Source organism: Vigna unguiculata, chromosome 7 (genome assembly GCF_037176805.1).
Source record: "Vigna unguiculata cultivar grain cowpea cultivar isolate G323 ecotype 2 chromosome 7, ASM3717680v1, whole genome shotgun sequence".
Lineage (NCBI taxonomy): Eukaryota > Viridiplantae > Streptophyta > Magnoliopsida > Fabales > Fabaceae > Vigna > Vigna unguiculata.
Genome location: NC_140798.1, coordinates 41724385 through 41736428, shown reverse-complemented (window position 1 = coordinate 41736428; position 12044 = coordinate 41724385). Strand labels below are relative to the sequence as shown.

At 36.0% G+C, this 12044-nt stretch overlaps 2 protein-coding genes across 5 annotated transcripts; one reads left to right on the top strand and one right to left on the bottom strand.

The window, feature by feature from the left end:
* The first annotated feature begins 251 nt into the window (after nt 1-251).
* On the top strand, nt 252-7923 carry LOC114191016 (uncharacterized). 4 transcript variants are annotated; one of them, XM_028080148.2, is made up of 16 exons: nt 258-908; nt 993-1115; nt 1691-1832; nt 1909-2156; nt 3090-3136; nt 3226-3320; nt 3667-3769; nt 3862-3956; nt 4527-4589; nt 4847-4922; nt 4996-5104; nt 5524-5636; nt 5715-5773; nt 6693-6782; nt 7137-7248; nt 7388-7923. In XM_028080148.2, exons 1-16 carry the CDS (start codon nt 518-520, stop codon nt 7520-7522), a joined length of 2001 nt encoding a protein of 666 aa, XP_027935949.1. In that variant the 5' UTR covers nt 258-517; the 3' UTR covers nt 7523-7923. The 4 variants fall into 4 exon arrangements, 2 of the variants coding, with proteins under 2 accessions (XP_027935949.1, XP_027935950.1); XR_014996720.1 differs by lacking the exon at nt 7388-7923 and having other exon boundaries at nt 252-908; nt 5483-5636; nt 7137-7249; XR_014996719.1 differs by lacking the exon at nt 6693-6782 and having other exon boundaries at nt 257-908; nt 5483-5636.
* An 829-nt stretch (nt 7924-8752) lies between these two features.
* LOC114190782 (receptor-like protein EIX2) lies at nt 8753-12044 on the bottom strand. Its single transcript, XM_028079815.2, has 2 exons — nt 9290-12044; nt 8753-9073 (listed from the first exon to the last, which is right to left on the bottom strand). Exon 1 carries the CDS (start codon nt 11982-11984, stop codon nt 9297-9299), a length of 2688 nt encoding a protein of 895 aa, XP_027935616.2. The 5' UTR covers nt 11985-12044; the 3' UTR covers nt 8753-9073; nt 9290-9296.

Below are 12044 nucleotides of genomic sequence, written 5' to 3'. Positions count from 1 at the left end.
TATTTTGCTGAAATCATTCGCCAACAATTCATATTATTAAAATAATTCTGTGCCCATTGCTATTTTTAATTAAATTATCACAAACCCCTTTCTCTACCTTGTTGGTTGTATCATTTTTATACACACTTTTACAAGTGTAAAGTACAATTATTTTTATAATTTAAATGAAATAAAAAAACATTTTCTCAATCTAAAAAGATTATTTATTTACTGTAGAATTTAACGGTAAGGTAACGGTGAACCGGTCCAGCTGATTGGATTTGGAAGTGAGGTTAGGGCCTCCGTTCACAATCAGCACCGAAGATCGGAGACGACGCACGTGCAAACATGACTTCAGTTGGTTGCTAACTAACTACCACAAATCGCCACAAAACCCCACCGGCGCAAATTAGCACCGCCACCGCAAACCCTCTCCAAATCCAGCACGATTCTATTTCCCTGTACCAAGATCGATCAATTCTCGATGCTATTGAGTAACGATAACAACAGCGACTTTCGTTTGCGCTTGTAGGCGACGATGGAGAAGATGCGTCACGCGGAGGAGCTGGTGAGGGAGTTTCTGGTGTTCCGCGGCTTCACCAACACCCTCGAATCATACGAGACCGAATTGCGCACTGACATCGGCAAGGGTTTCGAGGTCGACAAGATCCTCGACCTAATCTTCTCCGTCTACGTTCCAAAGTTCCACGCCGATAAGCTTGTGGCGCTTCTCGGGTTCTTCAAGCACTACCTCTCTTCCTCCTCCGACACGCCGCTCGTCTCCACGCTCTTGAAGTTGGAGGCTTCTATTCTACGCTTTTATGTCGTCCACGCCGTGCAGTGCAACCGCAACGACAAGGTGGTTGAGTTCTTCGCAGTATACGGCACCGAATTGCTGCAGAGGTCGCAAGATTGGACCCAATGGTTCGGTGCGTCTATTTTCTCTTTCGTCGTTTTTGTTTCTGCTCTCATGTGATGAAACGGTGAAATGAGATGTCGTTTTTTTTTTGCAGCAATTCCTTATAAGAAGAACCCGCACTTGGATCCCGAGTTTCGGGTTTTTTTCTCCAAGGAGTGGTATCAGGCATTGCATCTTTCTTCTAGAAACTTCTTCAGCGAGGTTTTCAATGCTACTCATATCCTTTACGTTAATTCTGTTCGTAGTTCTAAATTGGTGTTGTGATTTTATTTCATGACTATCCTTGACATTGTGGAAAATTGCAGTTGATGAGACTGTAGTATTAGAGTTTGGGTTTTGGATTAACTTAGCTCAACAAAACTGTTTTGTGACTTAGTATTCTCTCCCACTTTTATAATTTTCGGAGTTGAGTTTATATTCAACACGCCCCTCATGTTTGTTACTATTAGGCTCAGTGCATGACTAATGTCATAGGTGATTTATTCAAGGATTTAAGATAAACTCTGATTCCATATCAGCATTCTGGTATGGTCTAATTAAATTTTACGAAACCGGTTGATTGCGAGGTGAGAGTTTTCCTTAATTTATTTACTCTTTTTGTCTTATCACTGGTCAATTTCAGATTTAGATTTTTTTTGAACATGGGCGATGTGGTTGTGAAGCGGTGAGACAAACAACCTTTATGTCATTGTAGACCATAATTTAAAACCATGAATTTCGGTGTCTTGCTTGTCAAATTCACAAAATATCGTTATCTCTTTCACAACTTGTATAACCTTAATATTGTATCACGTCTACCTGCACTACTGAAGGTTAGTTCGGAGATGAATGCTACTAATATACTCAAAAGGGATATCGTACAGTTAAATCTGAAGTTATCCCAACTTCAGGGTTTGCTTGATGAGAAAGAGGCACAGTTACGTCAATTTAGAAGGTAAGCGTGTGTTTGTTTATTCAGTCCTATAGCATGTGTTGGACATACTTGGTTTTCTGATTAATTTGGATTGAAGTATGGATGGGAGTACTGGTTCATCAAGCAATTTACGTGAAGAAACTGCTCGTACGGTGAAAAGTTCTCCGGATGTTTTTCCAACTACCACTTCACAAGTAGTTCAAATCGAGGTTATCCAAGATTTAGCGGTGGGTGAACTCGGAAATGTTCATTCCGAGTTGATTGGCTCCACATCTTGTGATGATTCAGCATTTCTATCGGAAGACTGTTTGAGGAATGGCGGAGCTGACGATGCCAGTCTAAAAGGTAACGCAGTGCCTATAGAAGCAGACAGTCATGCTTCAGTACCGCTAACTCTCTTTTAATTCTTTGACCAGTGGACACTGGTTAAAAAAAAATTGAAAAGGATTTTTTTATGAAAAATAATGGGATAGCGTATTGTACTAAAATCATCGGGGAGTGCATTGTTACACAACCAATAATAAACTTTCCCTTTTAATTCCTTAACCAGGGGGCACTCGATAGCATTTACCATTATTTCAATTGCTTGGTCATTGTATTTAAGATAGTTGCTACCTAATGGCTGTTTTACATGGATAGAGTTCTTCTACTTCGTGTGCGGACATTTCAAAATGATTAATTATTGTTCTGAAAAGATAACTAGTTAATTAGTCATGGAAGTGACGATAGAAGTTAGGACAAAATGTCAGACCCCCGAGTTTTGAGACATAAGGAAGTTGTCTGCCAATATGACTCTCATTTGCATTTTTTAAGACAATGATGACATCAGTTTTCCATTGCCACTAGTTGTAAGCTGTAACTTGCAACCACAAATTGCACTGAAACAAGATATTGATTTTGTATGTAGTGAGATCTAGTTTTGTGTGGTTTCCAATGATAGATACTGCAACTATAAGAAGGTACCGGATATGAAAATGAAATTAGAAAGCTAGAATCAGTTGCAGTTTTGCATAACTCATCGAAACGAAACTAAACTGCTTTGTATTTTTTTTATTTTAATTTCAAACACGGAAGCAACCTTATCAGTTTATCATTACTTACTATTTTGTATTCACTAATTCACCATGTAACTCTGATGCACTTTATCTGAACTTTAAATCACACCTAAGTTTCTGGACACTGAATAAATTGTTCTCTAGAATAAGATAGCACTAAATGTTTCTTTAATCTTTGATTTAGTATTTGGAAATAAACAATTGACAATGAATTTTGTGGTAGAAAACGATGGGGATGAGGATTTTGCTGAGGTCAACTTAGAGCACCAGGTAATATTGCCTGTTACAGAGACTCATTCATGTGCCCCAGCTGTTCTGCTTTTGCATTTTCTTTATCAGAATATCAATGTGGTTTCTAGGAGACATTTTTGGGGCACACTAGTCCAATCAGTCGATGCCGCTTCTCTGCATCTGGAAACAATATTGCCAGTGCTTCTCTGGATGGAACTGTCAGGTACCCTTTTTTGGAGTTGATATGAAGTGTTATTTTAGTGGAAAAATGAAATAGTTTTCTTGTAAATTTTAGTCTCAGTTACTCGTTGTAGCATGTACCTTATTTGCCATGATTTAGAACCAATGTGTGCAGATTTATTCAGAACAATAACATAAACGTCACATACAAATTAAATTCAAAGAAAGCTTGATGCACTCTAATACCTTTTTGTTTACAAAATGCCCTTTATATGTTTCCCTTCATCAATCCTGCTTTACCTTTCACTGAGTATCTGCAACTCTTCCTTAATTTTTATGAAGTCTCTCAAGCAATTTCTCCTTTGTTTGCTATGCATGTTTTAATGAAGGATATGGACTTATGATACATCAACACCAGTGTCTAGAAACGCAACCATATATTGTGGCACTGAAATTTTGTCCCTTGACTGGGAATGTAAATCCGACCGCTTGGTATGTGAATTGATCAATGATTGAATTTATTCAGTTTCAATGAACATGAGATTATACAATCAGATTATGAAGTTTTTCCTCTTGATAAAAAGCTTCTTATTGGTACATCCGATGGGTGCATTAAAGCATGGAATGTGGATGCAAAGAGAGTTGTCTGTGATCTCAGCACAACTGAATCATTTCCAAGGTATTTCCCAATTATATGCTGGCTTAAATATTTTGAAGGTCACGAAAAATATAGCAGTTTTTTTGTTTTTTAATCCCTACATTTGTTTTTTGGTTTTGCTCCTTGCAATAGTCATTGTTTTTGGTCCTTGTCATGCCATTAACAATAATATGTTTTATGTCTTTGCAAATATAACAGTGTTGGTTTTATGTTCCTACAAAATATAACATTTGTTTTTAGTCCCCACAGATATAGTAATTTTTGGTTGCTCCCTACTTTTTGGCCTCCATAAAATATAAAGGTTTTCCTTTTTAAGTCGCAACTGTTTTGACAAGGATAAATAAGTGACGCTAGATAAAAAAATTACAGAAACTAAAAACAATGTTATATTTTTTGGGGACTTCAAATACATTTGAACCTTATGAGTTTTTCAGGTTTCTGTGAAGGACACCGGTAGGTTGATACACCTACACTCGCTGTTTTTATTAATAGAAGAGTGAGAATACATGTGTCAAATTAGTATAAAAGTGTGGCAAAGTAATTTTTCCCTTATGTGAACTACCTTTTAACACTTCTACCCATGTTTTACAGTGTATTGGACATAAAGTGCAGTCCTGTGGAACCTATTTTTGTGTCTGCAGCAGCATCTGGAGGGTAAATTTTAAATTTTTAAATATTGAATTCTTTCGTATACTATTAAATTAATTTAATTTGGTAGTTTGACAATCTGTTTTAAAAATGTTAGTTTATTTATGATATGTATGTTTTTCTGTTTTGAACTCGGAAATAAGGATGAATCTATGGTTAAATACCATTGGTTAAGGTATCCTTTCCTTTATTTTGCTTTCCCTATTCGTTCTTTCTGTTTTTCACCTTTTGTTAATATTGTGATATTTATACTGTCTGCGTAGTGCTGGTTCCAAATATGTTGACAACCTGGGTTTCGCTTCTCTGACTGTGTGGAACATGAAGACATGGAAAGCCATGGTACGTGCTTCTTTGTATAAAATGTTTTATGTATGTTGTTTTATGGCTATTTTTAATTTTGGATTTCATAAAGACAGTCCTTCCTCTTGGAGAAGATCCCCCAGCAATAACTTCTCTATGCTTTAATCACAATGGAAAGATTTTGGCAGCTGCTGCAGTTGATGGAATGATTCACATGTTTGGTATCCTTAATTTTATTCATTTGATTCCTTGCTGGGGTCTTGGTGATTCCTTTATGGAATAATTTTTGTTGTTGTTAACACATTTCCATTATCATTTGACTTGATTGTTATATTTCCATTATTATCTGTTTTGACTCTAATTTCACTTAATCCTTGGCTTTTATATAATTACCTTCAGTTATCATCACTTAATTTGAATAGTGGTATTTATTTATATCTTCTCTTTCTGGAGTTGTCAATTTTCTGGGATTTCATATGCATTCTAGAGGTTCCCTATTTTAGACTAAGTTATTCTAGGATTATTAGGCTCAGTCATTCAGTAAAATAAAACACTGCAATTTTTTTGGATAATAGATTGTATTTTGAATGTTGAATCAGTGACCCCATGGTTTGACAACGTCATCCTTAACCAGTCGAAGACATGTCTGCTGGTCTACAAATCACTGGCTGGCCAGCACATGATTCTTCCATCAGTTCTATTTTGTTTGGACCAGACGAGACTAGCATTTTTAGCCTTGGCTCTGATGGGAAGGCAAGCATAATTAATTTAATGTTATTCCAGCTCGTGAAAAGGGTAGTACATCGGTACTGATTGCTTCTCTATTGTCAGATTTTTGAGTGGAGCTTGCAAAATCAAGGTCAAATCCTGTGGTCGAGAGACTGTAGTAGGTATGTTCCTAGTTTGGTAGCTTACAATTAGATTTAAAATGTTTCCGTTTTTTTTTTTCTTTTTGTGTGGTCAGTTGTACTTTGTCGAAGGTAGGGAAATTAGATATGAAATTGAGGGTAGTCATATGTTGGACTCAAGAAGTAAACAGACTTCAATATGAATAAATTATGGATAAAATATCGGTTTTAGGTCAGATTTTAGTACAAACATCAAGTAAGACAGGGTTTCTCCCTATCAAAGAATTTCGGCTTTCAAATACCTGAAAAAGAAATCCAAAATCTTAAAATCATTCTACAGAGCTTGTCAGAACCTACATAACAATAACTATCACACCATTACATATAACTGCGGAACCCTGAATTCATCTAAACAACTCATCTTCAATGAATAGTGCGAGGAAGATTACCCTTTGCATGTTCCGTCTGCTAACTTTGTTCAACTCATTCATAAAATATCCTCAGGCTTGTTCCTCTAGAATTTCTAACTACACAAGTAACATGACGAACAGCTGCACATAATCTCTAACCTAATATGTTTGACAGATTGCACTAACATGCTGCTAAGTAACATCTCTAGAACAATTCTGCAGTCAGTTTCCAATTCTTCTCATGTAATTTCTTTTTCAAATACTGAAATGGTAAAACCAATGCACAACAGACCCTCCATCCATTGTCACAAAGGCTAGAGCCCCCTTCATCTCTGGTCTTGTGTTTGGAATCTTGAAGTACTTTTCTGCCCAAGCCAACCCTCCAATTGGATCACTCATCAAATCTAGGCAATTTAACCCTCTGTCTGCACTGCCTTTCTTTAGCTGTTTCAGTATATTTATCTCCATCATTGATTGAGTTTGCATTTGGATGTTCATGACTATGTGTAATGGGAATTCATGAATGACTAGGACTTCCTGTATCTTGACAGGCCTCTCCTGAAGCCTTTTTCTTCATCTATTCCTTTGTTAATCTCAACAGGCCAGAACATCATCGTAAGTTTAGATGGTGGAAGGCAGAGGTATATGATGTAGTGGATTGATAAATAGTCATATTTAACCAATGCTGTCGATCAGAAGGGGTGAAAAAAATGTAACTTGTGGACTCAGATAGTAAAATCCTCATGAAAATGCACAATTAATTATATTTGCACGGATACTTATACGTGAAAATAACAGAAAATACTGGAGTAGCTTGCTACGTTGCCTTAATTACAACTGGATGCGATATATATGGAATAACAGTAGTACGATGTGTGCATATTTTTTTCTGGCTTGCTTTCTAGAGAAATTTTGTCTCTATTCCTCCTACCCTTGGTTTTAGACATGTTTTGAAGAATTAATTCTCAGTATGACACCTTTTAACCTTTTCATAGGTTCTGTTACCCCCTCAACGATTCAAAATATTTCAGACACGAGATGGCATTAGACGCAAATGGGAGGAGACTCTTGGTAACATCAAGTTCAGTCAGAGCACCCATATATCAGGTTGATTTTTTTCTCGTGAATTGTGATTAGACCCCTCTGCTTTTAAGGGGCTATATTAGTTATCTATATATTGGCTTGAAAATTTCTGGTTCTGTTGGTAGTTATCTGGAATTGTCAATGTCTGGTTCTCTTGTGTCAGGTTCATGGTCAGCTAAGTGGTTGGAGAACACTTCCGCACGGTGCTCCTATTACTGCCGTAGATTGGCATCCGACCCTGCCCATTTTCTTGACTGGATCAGCTGATAACTCCGTCCGAGTAACATCTTTGTCATAGCACCAGGTTGTAACATGTGAGTCTTTTTATTATTCTTTTTTGAGACTTCATTGGATTTTTATGTTGTAATATATTGGTGTTCTCTCTCTCTCTAGATTGACCATAGATGTATAGAGGTTACCAGCCGATCTTATATTATAAGCAGCATGTTTTGCTATTTACACACACAAATACCATTTTTTATGAATATTCCAAAGGCTCAATTTTTTTATAAGAACCAACTTGGACTTGATGTACTTGGTTTGTTTTGAGTTGATGATCACGTGTAAGAGATATGGAGACCTTCTAAACTAGAACACTCAGCCTTGTATTTTGTTTTCCTGTGAATTTCAGGTCTCTTATTTGTATTTGGTTATCTCATGTCCATTGTAATTAATGCATAATTGGGGGTGTTACCTTGATTTTCCTCTACTAATTAAATCATTTCTTCTCTAAAATGATAGTATGAATGAGGTCTCATTGATGATCCATGTTTGCTTACTAATTAGCGTTCATCAATGCATATGTTTGCTTTATTAAGAAAGAAATTTTCGAGATCTGTTATTAAAAGCATGTATTACTTAAACAAGATTATTGGGATTCTCATAACATGATCTTGGTTCATAGCTCAAAAACAAAATAGCAAATGATTTTGGTAAGGATTGTTTTTCTTATTTTACATGCTTGCATTTTTAAAAGTTTTTTAATTAACTATAAGTTTCTTACTGGTTTTATGTCTAAGACATTCCCTCAATGAGATGGATTAACCCACTAAATCAGGTTCTTTTGGATGAAAATTCATACATAGAGTTGACGGAGTAAACAACAATTTTTTTATGTGATTGTTTTTCAAAGTGATAGAATATCGAAAAATTTATCTGATTTTTTTTTTAACTTTTCTAAATATTATGCAATTCCATTAATAAAAAAAAGTAAAGTTTGATGATATAGTTCTTCAAAATATTTTATAATATTAGTTTTGATCCTAATATTTTTGTAAAAAAAAATATAAAACTAAAAATGTATTAAAAATGTTATAGGATTAAAATTGTTGTCTCAGAATATTTTGAGGGGGGAAAAGAAATTTAACCTTGAAAAACTGTCTTACTTTTGTTCTTCAAAGCTTCACTGTATACTTTAACTTCTGACTCTCTGCTTTCTTTCCACACTTCTACAATCTCGTGTATTTATGAAAGATTTTCATTTACTTCACTTCTGGACCGAAAAAAAATCAGAATCAACTCATCAACGTTTCAAATGATCATTCCAATTTAATTTAATATGTATCTTAAAACCATCTCCAAATACATTGCAAACCATTCACAGAATTCAAATTCCAGAGTAAACAGAAGCCTTTACAATGGATTATGTAACTTCGATAAACTTAACTGTACAAGTTACGACTTTTATTGTAGAAAATAATTTATATATTGGCCGTGTAAAGCAAATTTACACTGCCATTTCATCACACACTTCTTTTATTTTTATATATCCTGAATCACACATGAACTCCCGCTGCAAAAACCTCTGTATTTGATGTGTAACTTTGTGAAGCACATGAACATCAAGGACCTGCAGTGCATAAAATGCAACTGAAGTTATTAAGTATATCTGTGACTATATTTGAAATGTGTCCATGTATTTGTGTATGCATGGTTGCATGTATTGGATCAATCAAAGAGAGGAAAATGTAATTACTTTATAGATAGTGAATAATATATCGATTTAAAAAAAATGCATTTAAACTTTACTAAATTTAAAATTGAAAGAAAATGTCTCTTCACGTACCGCAGTCCTACATTCCAGTAATGGAGTTTGTCTTTTGGATCACAAAGTCAGAAATTCGGTTCAAGAATTTAAAATAAGCATGTCTGCATTTTCTGTTGAAGAAAACGGTGCCCAATAGTCCCCAAAATCCTGCGGCAAATCCCATTCCTAGTCCCATGTCGAACCATGAATGCACCTGAAATTTGTCATCATCTCTATCATCTCCTCTCATAGATTTTTTGTTGTTGGGATTTTCATCTGGAGGACACATCTTAGTAAGTGGAGGTCCACATAGGCCAGGATTGTGGATGTAGCTAAGATTTGTGGAACCAAGTTGAGTCCCCGCTGGGATTTTGCCAATAAAATTGTTGAATGATAGATTCAAGACCCCAAGAAAATGCAAAGCAGACATGGACTGAGGAATTTTTCCCGATAAATTATTTGATGAAAGATCAATGGACTCCAACTGTTTCAAGTTGCCAATCTCATCTGGTATCGTTCCAATGAATTGATTATGGGACAAATTCAAGGACTGTAATCCAGTGAGATTACATATCCCCAGAGGCACACTTCCAGACAAGTTGTTGCTTGAAAGATCAATGGCATTCATCACATCAAAATACGGTAACTCGTTTCCCTTTATAAGCAGCTGAATGCTACATGAAATGTATACTGATAAACCTGGATAATTAAGGGTAAATTTGAATCTACGAGTTACAGAATTACTAAAAACCATGGCTGTGATGTTACGGAGACAATTGGGTATTGCTCCTGATAATTTATTACTCGCCAAATTAATTATCATTAAAGAACGAAGTTGGCATAGTTGCGTGGGAATATGGCCACTGAATTGATTAGATCTCAATTCAAGACCTTCAACTTTTTGCCCCAACCAAGTTGGTATCACCCCAGAAAGATTATTTCGACACAGATCAAGTATCCGAAGATTCTTGCAGTTTCTCAGTGAAAAGGGCACCTTTCCGAAGAACTTGTTGCTTTTCAGATACAGAAAACGAAGGTTAGACAAGGAACCCATTGAGTGAGGAATCTCGCCAGTGAGGTTGTTGAATCTTAGATTGATAAGAACCAACGATTTCCAATTATTCCAACAATCTGTGAGTTCTCCGGATAAATTATTATAACTCATGTCCAAATACACTAAATTGTTTTCATGTCTCATATTGTGACACAAAAGACGAGAAATGGATCCTGACAATGAGTTATTACGTAAGTGTAAAACAACCACTTCTGGTGATATACGCGGTATGCCACCTCTTAAATTATTGTCCACTAACCAAACCACTTTTGAACTTAGAAACACCTTTGACATGTCCCCATTGATCGTGTTGTTTTCCAAAGAGATGTATTCGAGTTGAGCAGTGAAGTTCCAAAACATGTCTAGAGGTTCAAATGAAGCAGTTGAGTCTCTGATGGTCAGATATTTCAGAGAGCTTTGTGTGAATAGCCATGCAGGAAGTTTGTCTCTCAAATAACCCAATTCAATGTTTAGAAGTTGAAAAGGAGGGACCCACTTGGGATCGAAGTCAAAGATCAAGAAGGGTGAACTCAGGGAAAAGTTCTTTAAATTTCTTAAAGAACGTAAATTTTTTTCAGACACAGTTCCAGTTAAGGGATTTTCTGAAACTCTAAGGGTTTCTAATTTGAAGAGTTGTCCGAGCTCCACTGGAAGGTTTCCATTCAAGTCATTTGACTCGAGCATCAATTTGATCAGCGATGACAAATTTCCTAAACTTGTAGGGATTGGACCAGAAAAAAAATTGTTTGAAAGATCAAGTTCTTGTAGTTGTTCAAGTTGTCCTAGCCAACTTGGAATGGGTCCTTTGAGAATATTATCACACAAAACCAAGGACTTGAGACTTTTAAGATTTGGTTGTGTTTCGGGTAGTTGGCTATGTATCTGATTCTGACTGAGGTCAATACGAGAGATTTCACAACTAAGATTGAACAACCAATTAGGCAACTCAAACATAAAATGGTTGTCAGCAAGATTTAGAACTTGAAGTTTTGTGAAATTGGCATGTTGAAGAAATGGATACATGTTTTCAAGTTCACAACAGTTCAAGTGTAACTCTAAAAGTGAAGGGAGCATGGTCACTGGTTGAAGCCAGTCAATGTCCTTGTGAAGATAAACACCACCAAGGTTAAGATATTGCAGTGAGGTAAGATGGGAAATCCAATGGAGATTATCGACGAAAAGATCATAATTTTCTGATAAATCTAGATACTGGAGATTGGTGGAGTTTCGACACAGACGAGAAAAGTTACCTATTGGTGGAGTTAGCATTGAGGTATATTGCATGAACTTGAAGTTATTGTTGCTCAAATTCAAGTAACTCAAAGATTGAAGTTCCAACAGAGAGAAGCTGAGTGTTCCTGTTAGGCAGTGTGATTTGTGGTCCTTGTCTAAAAAATCAACAACTTTAGGGTGATTTGTGTGACAGGGGAGATGAAGATTTGTAACTTTACCAGTGATATTGTGACATTTGACTCCAGTCCATTGACAACAATCTAAGTTTGAGATCCATGAGGAGAGCATGCCTGAAGGATCTGTGAGTCCTTGTTTGAAGAGCAGGAGTGTGTTCATGTCTTTTTTGTTGCAATGAATCTTGGAATTGGACATGACAGAACCAGACATGATTGTGAATAGTGAACAAAGTAAAAGGAATTTCAGTTTAACAAAGACAGAGGCATCCATTATTTGGAAAGTGCGTGTGTTCGTGATGGGAAGGAATACAATCCATGGGAAGTATTTATA